General features: G+C 46.7%; 1 protein-coding gene across 6 annotated transcripts in view; it reads right to left on the reverse strand.

Moving 5' to 3' along the window:
• The window catches only part of TMCO1 (transmembrane and coiled-coil domains 1), a 526,809-nt gene that overhangs the window by 508,227 nt on the left and 1,581 nt on the right, over positions 1 to 17,001 (reverse strand). Inside the window, exon 2 of one of the 6 annotated variants that reach the window (XM_029617468.1) lies at positions 3,064 to 3,157. The exons of the other annotated variants lie outside the window; for them this stretch is intronic. Within the exon in view, the coding sequence (XP_029473328.1) occupies positions 3,064 to 3,094 (31 nt within the window). The 5' untranslated portion in view covers positions 3,095 to 3,157. The remainder of the gene's footprint in view (positions 1 to 3,063; positions 3,158 to 17,001) is intronic. 6 annotated transcript variants of the gene reach the window in all.

A 17,001-nucleotide genomic window follows, 5' to 3' on the forward strand; every position in this document is an offset into this window, starting at 1 on the left:
CTGCGGGGTGTTGTAAGGTGCAGGTCGAAACTGTTGGTACTGATAAAAAGGTCGACGAGTATATGGTTGCCTGCGAGTAGGTGTGTAATACCTATGAGGTGTGAAAGATGGGTTATGAGTTAGTGATTGAACCGCCACCACCTGGTCTTTGAGGTTTGCTACCGTCTCTTGGAATTTGTCGCCGAAGAGATTATCCCTTTTACATGGAATGTTCGCTAATCTCTCATGTAATTCTTCCCTAATGGCACTGGATCTGAGCCAGACCATTCTGCGGGCAGCAATAGCTGAAGCCAAAGTGCGCGCCGATGAGTCAAACCCTTCATACACCGTACGAAGGAGGCGACGGATTCCCTCTTCCAAATTCTGAATTGGATGATTGACTGATGACGTTGTCGAGTCTATATCGGGTAGCGCAGCCTTTAGGGTCTGCAAACTCTCGTAAAGGTACTGCACCAGATAGAATTGGTGTTGACTAATCCGAGAAGAAAGCATAGAGGACTGGTATGCCCTTTTCCCGAAGTCATCCAAAAGGCGTTGCTCTTTCCCCAGAGGTGCTGATCCGTGTAATTTGGATCTCTTGGCCCGCTGCATCGCTGATTCCACTACAAGAGACGAGTGTGGAAGCTGCGGTGTGGAGTAAAACGGGGATTTTTGCATGCGAAATTTTAGATCCAGTTTCCTGGACACCGGTGTGGTTGTATAGGGAGACTCCCACATTTTCTCGAGCACGGAATCAAGCACTTTGTGCGACGGAAGTGTGGTAGATTCCGCTGGTATATCGAATATCTTGAAGATACCCAATGTTTCCGCCCGTGGATCAGGCATCTTTTGCACCTCTAGGTTGAAAAGAGCTCCCATCTTATCTAAGAATTTCGGATAAGAGAGATCTTCTGGGGGTGAGTATGGTTCCTGTGTGTCCTCCGGTGGATCTGAGGGGTATCCTGTGGATGACGATGGAGAAGACTGTGGTGATTCGGAATCCACTACTGTGGGTGACTTAACCCTTTTCAGGGGTAGGGGGCGTAGGTTGGGAAGGACCTGGTGGGGAGAGATCTTTGGGTGTCTCTGTGGAGGGTTTCCTCGGTGGTTCCCATTCTGACCCCAGTCGAGGAGGTGGAGGGTTCGACTGAGGCCGCTCTCCTTACCGTTGGGGTCCGCTGATGTTCCGGCCCGGGCGAGGAGTGTGCTTCCGATGGTGGGGCATAGCCCAGGTTTCCCAGACGGAGTGCCTGAATCTTCTGGCCCTCTGCGACGGGCCCGCGGCAACATCCTGCCGCAGTGTTTACAGGCGGCCTCCTGGTGATCCGGCCCCAGGCACCTGTAGCAGCGATCCTGTCCATCTCTGTTGGACATGATCTTGCCACAAGTGCAGGGCTTGAACCCGGAGGGCCTCGGATCTGGTTTTTTTGACATTTTTCTTCTGTTTTTAAAATTTGCTGAGGAGAAGTCCAGCCCCGTGTGCACTCCCACACGCAGAAAAACAGACTGAGGAGACTGTTTTTCTGCGCGGAAAGGCATGTGCAGCCGCACAGAGCAAAGCTCTGTTTCTACTAGAAACCTCCGCCTCCTGGGCCCTGATGGACAGTTCCCATGACAGCATGGCTAATTCAGCCCTGCTATCAACGAGAAATATCAGGTTGCACGTCCATTGCCAAGTCATGCCGCTATCTTGATCCCCCCCCCCCCCCCCGACTGTGCCTTTTCTGAGACTGGACAGAGATATTTTTATGTATTTATTTGATTTATATTCCATTTTTCAGCCACTTCAAATCAGATTACATTCAGATACAGTAGGTATTTTTATGTATGTTTTGTGTTTATATTTACAACTTTCCTACCAGTTAACAGGTATCTTAACTCAGTCTGCTCTTTACTTAAAGTACCTGGGCTACTTTAGCCTTTATTAGATTCTATTGGGATGCTGTAAACCCCATTTTGATAGTATCCTTCAACGATACATCACTCTGAATCATGCACTGCTGTGTGACTGCTTCCTCCCCCCCCCCCCAATGTTCTAGTATAAAAGCTGTGCTCTCTCTTTTTTAGCACCTACTTCCACCCTGAGTAAGGTGAATCCCATCCTTTCAAAAAAGGATCCCCTTTCTCCAAAATGTTACCCACTTCCTAACAAATCTAAAGCATTCTTTCCTGCACCATTGACTTATCCACAAAGAGACTCCAGAGCTCTGCCTGCCCTGGAGTCCTGCACATGGAACAGGGTGTATTTCTGAGAATGATACCCTAGTGGCTCTGGAATCTCCCTCCCACTTATACCATGATTGCTGGCTCCTGTCCAGCACAGTCTAAACCCTAGCTAGATGACGTGTGAGGTCCACCACCTTTCACACCAGGCAGGCAAATTACCAAGTGATCCTTCATGTACACCAGCAATCCAGTTATCTACATTTCTAATGATCAAATCACCAACTATAACACTAGCTATAATTAGAAAAGTCCTAGACCATCATCCTCTGTGCAAAAGGAACATGCATTCCTGGACAGCAGATCCTAGCTGCAGGATTACTGATACATCAAGGTGCTGTTTTCCTTCCAAGTGATCTTGCTCCTCTAAGGCTGCCAGACTTGAGTTGGAATATACCTCTATCTGCCTCAGCTCCTCCAGGTCTGCCACTCTAGCATCCAGATTGGACTCATTATCTGACAGCCAGGATCTCTTTGCATTAAGCACACATATAACCTCTCACCAACAGGAAGATAATCATACATGTGGCTCTCAGTGTAAAAGACTAGATGTCCCCCATCTAGCTACTGGAATGCTGTCTGCATCTTAATATTGAGTTGTTAGTTGCTAAGGAAGAAGGGATACTTAATCTTATGTAAAAGTCCTTTAAACTTATTTGGTGTATTTTACGTTAGTTTGCAATGAACCGCAAGGGGACAGCTAATCTAGTGATAATGGCTGCTTAACTCCCTTTTTTTTTTTTTAATTTACTTTAACTCCCTTGTTTTATCTAAATCCCTGATTCTTGTGAAAAATGTCCCTCTTGTTCTCTTAATTGGGATAACATAATGATGGGCCAATACATGGCTGGGCTTACTCACCTGCGTCTTCGCTGCAGAACGCCATCGCCATGCCGCGCTGCTGTGTCCTAAGCACGCATGCCTCTTCCTCCCTTATTGTCACCGTTACAGAAGCCTGGACATGATGCCAGAAGATGTCACTACCAGCAGCTTATTTTAATCCTTCACTCCTCCTTACTGGTGCCTAAGCAACAGGTCATTCTTCTGTGCTTAGTCTGCAGTGTGCGTTGCTTCTGCTTCCTGTCCTGCTCCTTGCCTCAACCTTGCTTGTTCCGGATCTGCTCTTCTATCCTTGCCATGCTCCTTGTTCCTCTCCTGCTCTGCCTCAGTCCTACTATGGTTTTGCTTCACCCCAGTCTTCATCCTGCTCCAGCCTTGCTCCCTGACTCTTGCTACCCCTTTTGACTAACCTCTAGGTCATGTCTCTTGCCCGAATACTGACCTTGCCTGATTGCCGCCTGCCTAGACTTCTACCTGGATACAGACCTCACCTGAGCTCCACTTACCCTGCCTGCCCGCTCTCTGTAGGATCATCAGCTAAATCCTGCCGGCTCAAGAACTCAACCTACAAGGAAACGGGTTGGTATAGGTGAAGCTCAGACCTATTTATTTATTTAAATGCTTTTATATACCGTCATTCTAACAGTCAATCATAACGGTTTACAAAGTTAACATATAGTTAAAAAGAAATAAATTTAAAAAGAATTACAATTTAAGAACAAGAATAATGGTAAAGTCATTAAAATTAATTATACAATACCTTAACTTTAAATATAATATAAATCATAAAACAATACTCTATAGCCGAGAATGGTCAAATAAAGATGAAAAAGAAAAATTAAATTAGATGCCTTCATATCATCCTACCATATACATTTGAACCACTGAAATATGTTGTTAGCTTAATGGTTAAGTAAGATCTTTAAATGCCTTACACCAATTCAAAAAAGGTATCAAAACATGGCTCTTCAAGCAGGCCTACCCGGATATTAACCAAATCTAGACAGTGCTCTCCTTTGAACCGCACTGGCTCCCTAGCCTCCCTTCGTCCGCTACCCCCTGTTCTATCCTTCCACCTCCCGCCTCTTAGAACGCGCCTATTGTTTTTGTACATATTTGTATACAGCTAATCCAGTTATTACTTGCACTCTGCATGTGTTATGTTTTTTAGTATTTTATATTGGTTATCTTTCTCCTTCTCCTCTTATTCTCGTTCCTTCCTCCTTCACTTAGCTGTGTTACTCGCCCTTGCCCACTCCTCCCCTTTTCTAGCCTGCCCCCCTCTTCCCTATCCTCGTTCATTGTATTTTCCTTCTTCTAGTTACTTGTAAACCGGTGTGATGTGTCCTACGAATGCCAGTATATAAAAGTTCATTCATTCATACATAAATACATGATTTTAACTGTTTTCGAAAAACTAAAAAATCTGCTGCGTTGTTAACTCCATAGGAATTGTGTTCCACAATGTCGGTCCTGCAATTGATATGGCTCTTTCTCTGACCTCACTAAGGTGGGCTATATGTATTGAGGGTACTATGAGGAAACTCTGATTAGAAGATCTTAAATTTCTTTGTGGTGTATACAAGTGAATAATAGCATACAGCCAATCTATTTTATCATTGTCAAACATAAGATCTTAAATTCTATCCTTGCTTTAATAGGTGGCCAATGTAGTGAGCTCAATATTGCATTATGTGATCAAATTTTCTCGCTCTGGATAACAACCTAGCAGTTGCATTTTGTAGTAGCTGTAAAGGTCTTAGAGTACCTGTTGGGAGGCCTAGTAGTCCCAGCTTGAGCTGTCTGTCTGCTGTCGACTTTGACATAGCCAGTTCACCTGCTGGGCTGCATCAACCATGCCATAGCCAGACAGCTCACACTCCGAGATAGATTGCAGAGGCCATGAGATCTGTGGACTTGTCCTCAACTCAGGCCATACTTGTTTTGGTCGATCGAGTTCAACAGCAGCAAGAACAGCTGAAAAAGGGAACTGGTCTATTTCAAGATCTTGCATCTATATGGATGCCATGCAGGCTCGACTTTAGGTCCCAGCACTACTCTCACCACCTCCACCAGCACCAGTCCAGGCTCCAAACCCATGCCACACCTAACTCCTCCCCTCAGGTATGAGGGGGGGACCCAAAAACCTGCAGGGAGGTTTTATCAACCAATGTTTCATACATTTCAATATGCAAGCAGCCAACTTCCTATCCAATCGGATGAATGTAAATTAAATGGAACAAAGAAAACCTAACCACCATCTTCTGGCAAGGGCTTTTGGACCACATTAAAGATGAACTTGCTGGCAGGGATATTCCAATCGGCCTTGATGACTCCATTGCTCTCTGCTTTCGGATTGACGTGCGCTTTCAAGAGCATGCCAGAGAGAAGGCAATTTACTGATGTCATCTGAATTTGGTCTCCAAATTCAGCACCCTCTCATGGCTCTACTTAAAGAGTAGGTACCTGCTTCCATCCCGAGGAACCCATGCAGCTCAGGAGAGCTTGACTAACTGAAGAGAAGCCACGACGTTGGCAACTCAATCTTTCTTTGTATTGTGCTGGTCAAGGATACCATGCCACACAATGCCCTGAAAAGTTGAGAAACACCCAAGCCTAGGGTTGATGGGAGAATCAACTCTAGGTCATACTTCAGCCTCTCCTCAGATGTTAGTTCCTGTCCAGCATGACAAAATACAAAGTCATGCCATTGGCCTGTGCACATGGTTAATGAAATCTTCTGTGATCTTCTTCAGTCCCGTGTACTTAGTTAGATAATATTCCCATCTTCTCCTGTTCTCTTTCTCAGCACCACGAGCACGTAAAACTGGTGCTCCAGAGGCTCCATGAAAATCAGCTTTATGAAAACTTGAGAAATGTGCTTTTTAAAAAAAAAAAAAAAAAAATCGGGACTGGAGGATCGCCAAGATGACAGCATGAATTAGACACACTGAAGCAGGATCTGTTTCCTCTTGCTACCTTTTTTTTTTTTTTTTGCGACATGCCTCTTAAAAGGAAGGGGAGAGTTCATAATTTTTCTCTCTGAGCTTGCTCTTCAATCCAGCCGCTTATCACATCTTTTGTGTCTACTAAATCCTGCATTTAAAGGCAGGAGGGGGAGAGGGACTGGTGCCGTTGGGAAGGCAAGCAAGGGAGCGCTCGGGTCACCTGGCAAGACATCTTTGAGTCCCCTGGATCTTCGATCCCCATCATGGGAGCAATATCTTGATTCGAATGGGTTGCACGCAGCACTGGGAGATGTCACCGGCAAGACTGCAATGGAGGGAGCTCAAGCATTCTCAGCATTCAACGGGACCACAGCAGTTGCTAGTAATGTGCAACAGGACTGGTGTGGAAGATTTCAGACTGCCGCTGTTGTATTTTCTAGTGAGATTTGTGTGAATTCGGCAGCCCTGAACTTGGTTGCATCTCAGAGTACAATTTTTCTTCTTTAATCCCTGAAATTCCTAAACCCACAATGCTAACTCTTGACTCCCTCTAGGACTTATTATCTCATGAAGGGACCATGATATCTGAACGTTCCTCTAATATTTCTTCATTATCATAAAGACTTCAAGGGAATTTTCAAATGCATGGGAAACAGATTAATGAGTATAGTAACTGAATCTCAAAATTGGAGAAAGAGATTCAAGAAGATGGTTCCCTTAATCTCACCATGATTAAAGAGCAAGGAGTCTCTCTCACGGCATTTGGAGACCCTGGAATATCGAGAGAAGCACCTTAATTTTCGTTTCTTAAATTTCCCCCAAGTCATGGGAAAATCACCTAGAATGATTCTCAGGAAATATCTTATTGAAATGTTAAATTGTCTGAGGAGAATATTCCGGCATTTTTCAGAGTTTATTTTCTTTCATCTAATTCCCAAAGGTGAGAGTATCCAATTTCCCAAGCTTTGCTAATCTGACCAATTTTCTTGAAAATTCCACAGTGGAAGTTTCCAAGCGTTTAACTTTGCTTGTTTACTTTTTTTCTGAAACGGATTTAAGTGTTGTCATGAAGATGTATTTCCGCAATTTAAACGTTAATTTTCTAGGGCAGTGTGTCAGAATTTTTCCTGATTTAGCTAGACCAATTTGCAGAGAAGGTTTCAAAATTGAAAGAACAGAACTTAGCGGTACTCTCTTTAACTTCACCAACTGACTTCCATTCGTCGTCAAAAAGATATAACCCCCTCGTATCGTCATAAAACATACCCAAGGGGTCAGTTTCACTCTTATCCCTCATATAGGCCATAACCATTCACTCCAGAGAGATCTTCTTCTCAGTCTTCGCTCCCACGTCAACGTTCTCGACAGCAGCGTCCTGCTAAACAAGCTGCATCACCCCACAAAAACAGCCTCCAGCTTTTTGAGGGAGGCTATGCCATCCTCACCCCTACCAGTTGGGGGACGCCTACAATTCTTCCACGAACATTGGGAATCCATCACTTCAGATCAGTGGGTACTACAAATTATAAAGCAAGGTTACCAGTTAAATTTCATAACCAATCCCCTTCTGCCGCATATACCACCGCTTCAGGGGTTCCAACATCAGATACCCTCATTACAAATAGAGGTCTCAGAACTCCTTCTAAACAAATCCATTCAGCTTCTTTCATCTCATCAAATGGATCAGGGATTCTACTCCCAATATTTCCTCATTCCCAAGAAATCAGGAGGTTTTCGGCCCATTCTCGATCTTCGAGACCTAAACAAATAATATTCAGAAAGAAAAATTAAAAATGACCTCTCTCAAAAACATTCCTCCTTTTCTACAAAAGAACGATTGGATGTGTTCCATGCTTCGACGCAGACGACGCTCTAGGCCGTGAAGTGCCGGGAACAGATCACTGTGCCTCGGACAACGCAGCCGGGGCCTTTATAGGAGCAGGGGGGGGGATTCTCGACCCCTGGTGCAATTTGTTGGGCTCTGTAGGTATAATGTACCTGGGCCCAGCTCCTGATGAGTGTTGCGGCTTCTCCCGTGGTCCCAGGGAGGAGGCCCATTTCCTGTGGGATGTCAACGTCGTCTTCACCCAGCCGAGTGAAGATTGTGCCGATGGCGTCGGGGCATGAGCACCTGATGTTTTGAGGCGCTCGATCTGCTCCGCGCGATGACGGCGCGCTCGGGGTGACAGTCTGCTACAATCGCGACAAGATCCCTGGTCGTGATCGGGCCCAAGGCACAAATAACAATAATTATGCCCGTCCGTGAGGGACATAATCTTCCCGCATTGGCAATATTTAAACCCGGACGGTTTGAGTGCCATTATGCAGGGAAAGATCGAAAAAATTCCGACGGAAAATATTTACTTCACTGAGAGAAAAGCAAGTTCTCTTACCATAAACGGTGTTTCCGTAGATAACAGGATGAATTAGCCATGCTGTCATGGAAACTGTCCATCAGGGCCCAGGAGGCGCAGCTTTCTAGTAGAAACAGAGCTTTGCTCTGTGTGGCTGCGCGTGCCTTCCCGCGCAGAAAAACAGTCTCTCCTCAGTCTGTGATGTAGCATTTGGTTAAGAACTTGCTGACTATCCAGGGAGGTGGGTGGGTCAGCATGGCTAATTCATCCTGCTATCTACAGAAACATTGTTTACGGTAAGCAAACTTGCTTTTTCCCATTGATAGCAGGGCTTAATTAGCCATGCTGTCATGGGAGTCCTAAGCTCCCAATCACGCACACAGGTCTTTAGGAAAGTATTATGCATGATTTAAGTTTGTGGATAGTCAAGTACAGGTTTAGGTGGACATAGTTTGTAGAATAACTCATCCGAGTTTAGCATCATCAGCTGTTTTTTGATCTAGACAGTAATGAGATGTGAATGTATGTACAGATGCCAAGGTGGCTGCTTTGCAAATATCTATGGCCGCCACCTGTCGCAGATGGGCCAAGGAGGCCGATACTGCCCTCACTTGATGCACATTGGGTTGCAAAGGCAAGGATAAGTTTTGTTTCATGGAAAAGAATTGAATGCTCTGTGTTATCCAACTAGATATGGTCCGTTTTGCTACCAGTAGACCGGGAACGTCCGGGTTGAAAGAGACAAATAAGTTGAGAGGCTCTGGACTTGGAATGCATTCGTTGTTTATAATACCCTAGTGCTCTTTTGCAGTCCAAGGTATGCAGTAATCGTTCTCTATCATTTTGGTGAGGTTTGGGAAAAAATATGAGTAATTCAATTGATTGGTTCAAGTGGAACTGGCTGACTACTTTCGGAAGGAAAGAAGGATATGTGCGAAGTACCACCTTCTGATGATAGAATTGCATATATGGGCTGTAGTGCACCAGAGCATGTAGTTCGCTGACTCTGCGTGCGGATGTTACGGCAATGAGAAACACTACTTTCCATGTAAGATATTTAATGTGAGCCACTTCCATTGGTTCAAAGGAGGGTACCATTAATTGCTCCAGTACGACATTCAGATTCCATGCTATCGGTGGTTTGGAAATTGGAGGTCGAAGGTGAGTCAGGCCCTTCAGGAAATGGAAGACACAGGGCTGGACAGAAATGGGTTGTCCTCTATACGGCCGGTGGTAGGCCGCTATCGCACTGAGATGTACTCTGGATTGAAGAAGTTGCCAGTCATGTAGTGTATAACAAGTGAAAATAGTCTAACAGTACTTCTGGTGCACAGTCTAATGGAGGTATACCCTTTGCAGAGCACCAGGATGAATATCTCTTCCATTTGAAGCAATAATTCCTTCGTCTGGATGGTTTTCTTGAGGCGAGAAGTATAGTTTGTGCGGAGACTGAAATTCCCTGTTCTGGCAAGAGGAGCCGCTCAATCTCCATGCTGTCAAATGTAGCAATTTGTGCATGGGATGGAGCAGTGTTCCTTGTTCTTGCGTCAACAGATCCCTGCAATCTGATAGTGCTATTGGTTGCGCTATTGATAGGTGTAGAAGGTGGGCATACCATGGTTGGCGTGGCCACACTGGCGCTATCAGAATTAACTGTGCTGCGTCGCTTATGCACTTTTGCAGCGTTCTGGTAATGAGGGGTATCGGAGGAAACGCATACATTCTGTCCGCGGAGGGAGGGATGCATCTTGGGACACTCGATGGTTGCTGGTCCAGACGGAGCAAAAGCGAGGGAGCTTCACATTGAGTTCTGTCGCGAAGAGGTCGATCGATGGTTGACCCCATTGCTTTAACAGTGTATCTGCAACCTGTTGATTGAGTGACCACTCGTGAGGGTGGAATATACAACTCAGGCGGTCGGCCTGAGTGTTGACGGCTCCCGGTAGATACGTCGCTTGAAGATGGAGTGAATGGCGTGACATGATCCAGGATTTGCAGGATTTCCTTGCAAAGGGACCATGAACCAGACCCTCCTTGCTTGTTGATGTAGTACATGGCTACTTGATTGTCGGTGTATACCATGACTCGTCAGCCTCTTAAGTGCGGAAGGAAGGTTTGAGAGCGTTTTTTATCGCTCTGAGTTCAAGTAGATTGATTTGTAGATTGCTCTCCTGTGGAGACCAGAAGCCTTGTGTTTGTAGATTGTCTAAATGAGCTCCCCATCCCTTGCGTGAGCCATCGGTGGTAAGTACCGTGTCATGGGGGGGTTTCGTGAGCAATGCTCCCTTCCTGAGTGTTGATGATTTGAGCCACCACATTATATCATGTAGCATGGATTGAGTCAGCATTACTCGGGTCGTTAATGGAAGTGCTGTTTCCACTGCCATTTGAGTCCCCATTGCAGGCGACGAATGTGTAGTCGCGTATTCGAAACCGTATGAATGGCTGCCGCCATGTGTCCCAAGAGTTTGAGGATTTGTCTCGCCGATGGTTGCTTGAGCAACTGGGTGGAACAAAAAAGCCATCGCATCTCTAGACGCAGTTCTGTCGGGAGAAAGGCTCTGGTGCTGAGGGTGTCCAGACGCGCCCCTATGAATTGCAGAGATTGTGTTGGTACCAGATTGGATTTTTGATGGTTTACCATGATTCTCAAACAATGTAGGCAGCGTAACGTTTGGTGAAGGTATTCTTTGAGGGTCTGCAGTGAAGACGCTACTATGAGCCAGTCATCTAGGTAAGGAAAAATCTTGATGCCTTTCTAGCGAAGATGTGCCACCACCGCTGCCATGCACTTGGTGAAGACTGGGAGCTGACGACAGGCCAAAGTGTAGTACTCTGTATTGGAAGTGTCGGTCCCGAAACTGGAAAGAGAGATATTGTCACGAAGAGTGGTGGATAGGGATATGTGTGTAAGCATCCTTTAGATCTATGGAGCACATCCAGTCCCTGGGTTGAAGACGAGGCAATATCATCTTTAGGGAGACCATTTTGAATTTTTCCCTGACTAGATGTTTGTTCAGCTCCCGTAAATCCAGAATTGGATGCTAGCCCCCTGGTTTTCTTGGGAATCAGGAAATAAGGTGAATAAAAACCCTTGTGGCGAGCATGGACAGGAACCTGTTGTATCGCCTGTTGTCGAAGTAGGGTTGAAATTTCCAGTGTCAATTGTTGTTGATGACTTGGAATCCGAGCTGGAATTAGGTGGGGCAGATCGGGTTTGGTGCGGAAACGAAGTTGATATCCCAGTCACACAATTTCCAGAACCCATAGATCTGTGGTTATGGCTTCCCAATGTGGAAGGCAAAGGGTGATTCTTCCCGGAGGATGTAGTGGCAGTGATGATGGTGTAGATATTAAAAAGATGGCCCCGGTTTGGCCGTCTGTTGAGGCTGCTGTGCCCCTTCTTGCTTGCAGCGGTGGGGTCGCTGTCCATTGGGAGGGTTGTATGGAGCAGGACGAAACTGCTGGTATTGCCTGTAGGGTCGTCGCTGGTATTGTTGTCTGCGGTTAGCAGAGTAATACCTCTTTTGTGTGGCAAAGGAAGAGGAATGGGTCAATGATTGAACAGGCAGGGCTTGGTCTTTCAAGTTCGCCACCGTTTCCTGGAACTTGTCCCCGAACAGGTTGTCCCCTTTACACGGTAAGTTTGCTAGACATTCATGAAGGTCTTCTCTAATGGAGCTGTCAAGCCATGCGGCGGGCAGCAATGGCTGCGGCAGATGTATGTGTTGACAACTCGAAAGATTCATACACCGTCCGAAGAAGATGCTGAATGCCCTCCTCCAGGTCTTGTATCGGCTGAGCTATGATTGGGTCTTCCGGAACAGGCAGAACTACCTTCAACGTTTGAAGATTCTCATAGAAATATTGGACCAAGTAAAATTGGCGTTGGCCAATCCTGGAGGACAGCATAAATGACTGATATGATCTCTTTCCAAACTCATCCAGGATCTTTTGGTCTTTGCCCGGTGGTGTCGATGCATGCAGCCTAGATCGCTTAGCTCGCTGCATTGCTGACTCCACGACCAGCGAAGAATGGGGAAGTTGTGTCGCAGAGTAAAATTTAGACTTTTGCATTCGGAATGTTAGGTCTGTCTTTTTGGAGACCGGTGGGATTGTATATGGAGTCTCCAACGATTTTTCCATCACCGAATCCAGTACCTCGTGGGATGGTAACGAGGCTGGTTCAGCTGGAACATCAAATATTTTAAGCAAGCCCAAAGTTGTTGCTCTAGGGTCTTTTGGTTTCTGGACCTGTAGGTTAAGTAGTTTTCCCAATTTGGGATAGGATAGGTCCCCCCGGAGGTGAATAAGGTTCAGGGGTATCCTCTGGAGGATCAGAAGGGTAGCCAGTTGATGATGTGGGAGAAGATGGAGGAGAATCCAAGTCCGCATCCGTCTTTTGTATCGGAGGAGGTGACGGGTTCGATGGAGAAGGGTTTTGGATTCTCTCCGGTGATGAGTCTCGGTGAGGCGAAGGGGTCGCAGTACTTACAGGGGAGGATGGCATTTGAAAAGATGATTGCAGTGTCTCAAAAAGGCCCGAGAGGGCTGACGACAACTGTAAAAATGCCTCCTTGGTCTGTTGTGGCATTCTCTGTTTGCCATGTGTTTCTCTCGGATGGGGTAACGTGTCGCTTCCCCGTACCGTAGTTTTCTTTCCTTTCTTGGCTGGTGGAGATTGTGATATGTCGTCCCCTGCTGGAGGAGATCTTGAACATCTCAGGGATGAGGAGGAGGATGAGGAGGTAAGTCTCACATAGTCCCCTTCCCATTGCGGTCTCGATGCACCTTGTTCACTCTCAGGTGACTTGGAGTGATGTGAGGAATGTGAGCTATGGAAGCTCGTGGGGGAAGGGTGAAAAACTCCCCCTGGTTCTGAGGAGGTGGAATCCTTTCATCCGCTGCTCATGGGTGTTGTGATCCTATGACTGTGGCTGTGGACACTCATTGCGTGGGTTTTTTCCGTTGAGTTATGAGTTGAGGTGTGTGGCTGAGTCATTTTTGATATAGGCCTTAAACATGCCTGTTTAGATTTGCCCTGCGTCGATTTTGACAGCTGTGGTTTTTGCGAGGTGACGTGAGCCACTAGTTTATGTTTGTGCATTGTTAGTATCGCACTCTGTGTCGAAGTAGACGCCATCTGCGTCAAGCTTTTCGATTTTTGTGTCAATCTGGACGCTTCCAGCGTTGACTGCGTCGGCTTCGGCATCGATGATGTCTGCATCGGAGTCGCGTCGCTCCGTGGAGTCGAATACTTTTAGTGCATCGGCTTCGTATGTGTCGATGTTTTATGTCTTGACGGCGAAGCCTTCGAGTGCGGTGATGTGTCCGAATGCGCTGGTTTAGGCACCGATGGGTCAGCCTGCTTTGGTCGGGTCCCAGACGCATGGCGAATTGGCGTCGACGCAGATTTAATTGAGTCCTCGGCTTCTTGCAGCCTCGACTCCTTCGAGTACCGCTGTCTGATATGCCTCGTCGAGTCATGGCTATGAAAGCCTAGACTCCGGGCTCTGTCTCCACCTTCCATCTTTCCTGGTCTGGTCGTGGAGGGCTCCACGGATGCTGCCCTTTGTACCTGAGGGATCTTATGCTTCCTGGGTCCCGGCAATGAGTGTGCCTCAGACAATGGGGCAGAGGACCCCGATTGTGCGTCCTTCAGGGCCTGGATCTTATGGCCCCTCTGTCGCTTGGCTCGCAGCGACATCCTGGCGCAATGCTGACTGCGGCCTATTAATGGTCCAGTCCCAGGCAGCGGTAGCAGTTATCCTGCCCATCGGTAATGGACATGATTTTGCCGCAACCGCAAGGTTTGAAACCTGGAAGCCTGGGCGCTCGTTTTTGGGACATTTACTCTGTTTTTTACTACTAGCCTGAGGAGAAACTAGCTCCGCTTGCGCTCCCGCGCGTGGAAAAAAAACAGACAGAGGAGAGACTGTTTTTCTGCGCGGGAAGGCACGCACAGCCGCACAGAGCAAAGCTCTGTATTCTACTCAGAAGCTCCGTTTCCTGGGCCCTGATGGACAGTTCCCATGACAGCATGGCTAATTCAGCCCTGCTATCAACGGGGAAAAAAAAAGCCCGCATGCATTCGGCTTACGGAAAAAAATAGACTGAAGGAAAGATGGCTGATTCGCACGGGAACCCACTGCGCAGCTGCACAGAGTTAAAAACTCTGTGACTCACTGAGGGAAGCTCCGCCTACCAGGATCGCAATGCGTTCCCATACAGCATGGTAAATCAGCCTGCTATCGACGGGAAATTGGTCCATCTCTTTTTTTTAACTCATATTTCATATCCACAGCCTACCCAAACATGTGCTCTCAGGTTAGGGGGCCCAGTGCACTGTCAATTTCTGGTTGAATCTCTGCCAAAAACTAAAGATCTCTCTGCTTATCATCTGCAAACCAACAGCCAGCCAGAGTGGACCAGCCAGACTCTCTAAGGGCATACATAAACCACCAGCAAGATTATTGGGCTTCCCTACTGCCATGCACAGAATTCTGCCATAATAACCATGCTGGTGAATCTGTGGGTCCTTCATGATTCTACATAGTCTTTGGTAGCCATCTTTGTATCCCTCTTCCAGTCCCTTTGATAGTTCCATGTCTCATGGCCAATTCTGTAGGCCAGGGCCTTGGTGAGCTTTGGCAGAAGACATGGCACCATCTTGTATTGGCCACTGAAAAATATAAACAGCAGGCAGATAGACATCGTCCATCGCTTCTATTCAAGGTGACAAGGTGTGGCTCAACACTAAATCTCTGTTTAAAGACCACCCCTTCTATGACGTTCTCCTAACAATTCAACAGACCTTTTCCAGTCATCTGCCAAGAAAGGCCAGTCTGCTACCGACTTCGACTACCTACTACTCTAAAAGTTCACAATGACTTCCATGTCTCTTTGTTCTTTTCCTGACTGTCTTGTTCCATACCCAAACTCAACAACGTGTTTTTGGAAGAGCATACGGAAGTCCATTCTAGATTCCAAACACATCAGAGGAAAACTCATCTCACATCCTGGAAAGGATTTAGACCTAAGAAGAACTTGTGGAAACTGGCCGCTAAAATCCAAAGGAATTCCACTGGCTTTTCTCCCATAAGCCCAAACCAAAAGGCCTGGGAAGAGGGCTTAAAAGAAGGGATACTTTAATGATGGGCTGACTAAACTGCCTTCATGTGGCTGACCTCACTCACCAGCATCTTCATCACAGAATTCCATCTCCGTGCCACAACGCTGCCTCCTATGTACTGGTGCCTTTCCTTCCCTTATTGGCACTGTGGCAATAACCTGGCCATGGTGCCAGAAGATGACATCACTGCCAGAAGCCTATTTTAATCCATCGCTCCTGCTTTACCATGCCTCTGCAACAAGTCACCCATTGTGCTTGGCCTGCAGTGTGCATTGTTTCTGCCTTGCTCCTTGCCTGTTCCAGTACTGCTCTTCACCTCCTGTTCCAGTCCTTGCCTTGCTCTTCATCCCTTGCCTGCTTTGACCTCTCAGCCCACCTTGATTTACCCCAATCCTGGTCGCTCTCCAGTCTTGCTCCTACCCACTCCCTATAATCCTTGCCTATTGCTCCCCTTCTGACTTACCTCTAGTGCATGAACCTTGCCAAGATACTGACCTTGCCTAATTGCCACCTGCTTCAACTTCTGCCTGGATGCCCACTTCACCTGATCTCCACCCACCCTAACCTTGGCTTGGATACTGATGCTGCTCGGCCCCTGCCTGTCCCAACCTTGGCCTGACTATGAACATTGCTTAAGTGCTCTCTGCAGCTGCAGCACCCACGGGCTTAACCTGCAGGGAAATGAGTTGGTATAGGTGAAGCTCAGACATAGTCCCAACTTGAGCATATCTACCTGCTGTCGGCGTGGGACTAGCCAGTTCGCCAGCTAGGCTGCGTTGATGATGCCACAGCCATAGAGCTCACACTCTGTGACAGATAGTCTATCAATCAAAGAATGTGCTCGGGGTGGAGCAGGGGGGGAGAAAGCTAGGGAAATTAAACAATGAAAGTTTACCTGGCTTTCTTTTTTAATTCAAATATGGACAGAATATCAATTTATCCCAACAATCTATTTTCCCCTAAGCTTTAAGCCACAAAATTTCCCAGCAACGCATCCTTTTCAATCACCAGCAAAATCACCTTCTAAGCTGCAATCATTGATTACTTGAGCCCGGTGCAAGTTCTCACTTTAGGCTCCCACCCTGCAGTCCTCTACAGTGCTTCCACCCTACTCCATCCCTTCCCCTCCCCCTACTCAGTGCTCACTCCCCACACACAGTGCTCTCAATCCTCACCTCCTCCTTCCCAATGCTTTCACCAGCACCCCATTCCTTTTCCATCATGTTTTTATCCTTCACCCTCTGCTTTAAGAACATAAGAAAAATGCCATACTGGGTCAGACCAAGGGTCCATCAAGCCCAGCATCCCATTTCCAACAGTGGCCAATCCAGGCCATAAGAACCTGGCAAGTACCTCAAAACTAAGTCTATTCCATGTTACCATTGCTAATGGCAGTGGCTATTCTCTAAGTGAACTTAATAGCAGGTAATGGACTTCTCCAAGAACTTATCCAATCCTTTTTTAAACACAGCTATACCAACTGCACTAACCACATCCTCTGGCAACAAATTCCAGAATTTAATTG

The sequence above is a fragment of the Rhinatrema bivittatum genome, chromosome 10 (genome assembly GCF_901001135.1).
Source record: "Rhinatrema bivittatum chromosome 10, aRhiBiv1.1, whole genome shotgun sequence".
In the NCBI taxonomy this organism is placed as follows: Eukaryota; Metazoa; Chordata; class Amphibia; order Gymnophiona; family Rhinatrematidae; genus Rhinatrema; species Rhinatrema bivittatum.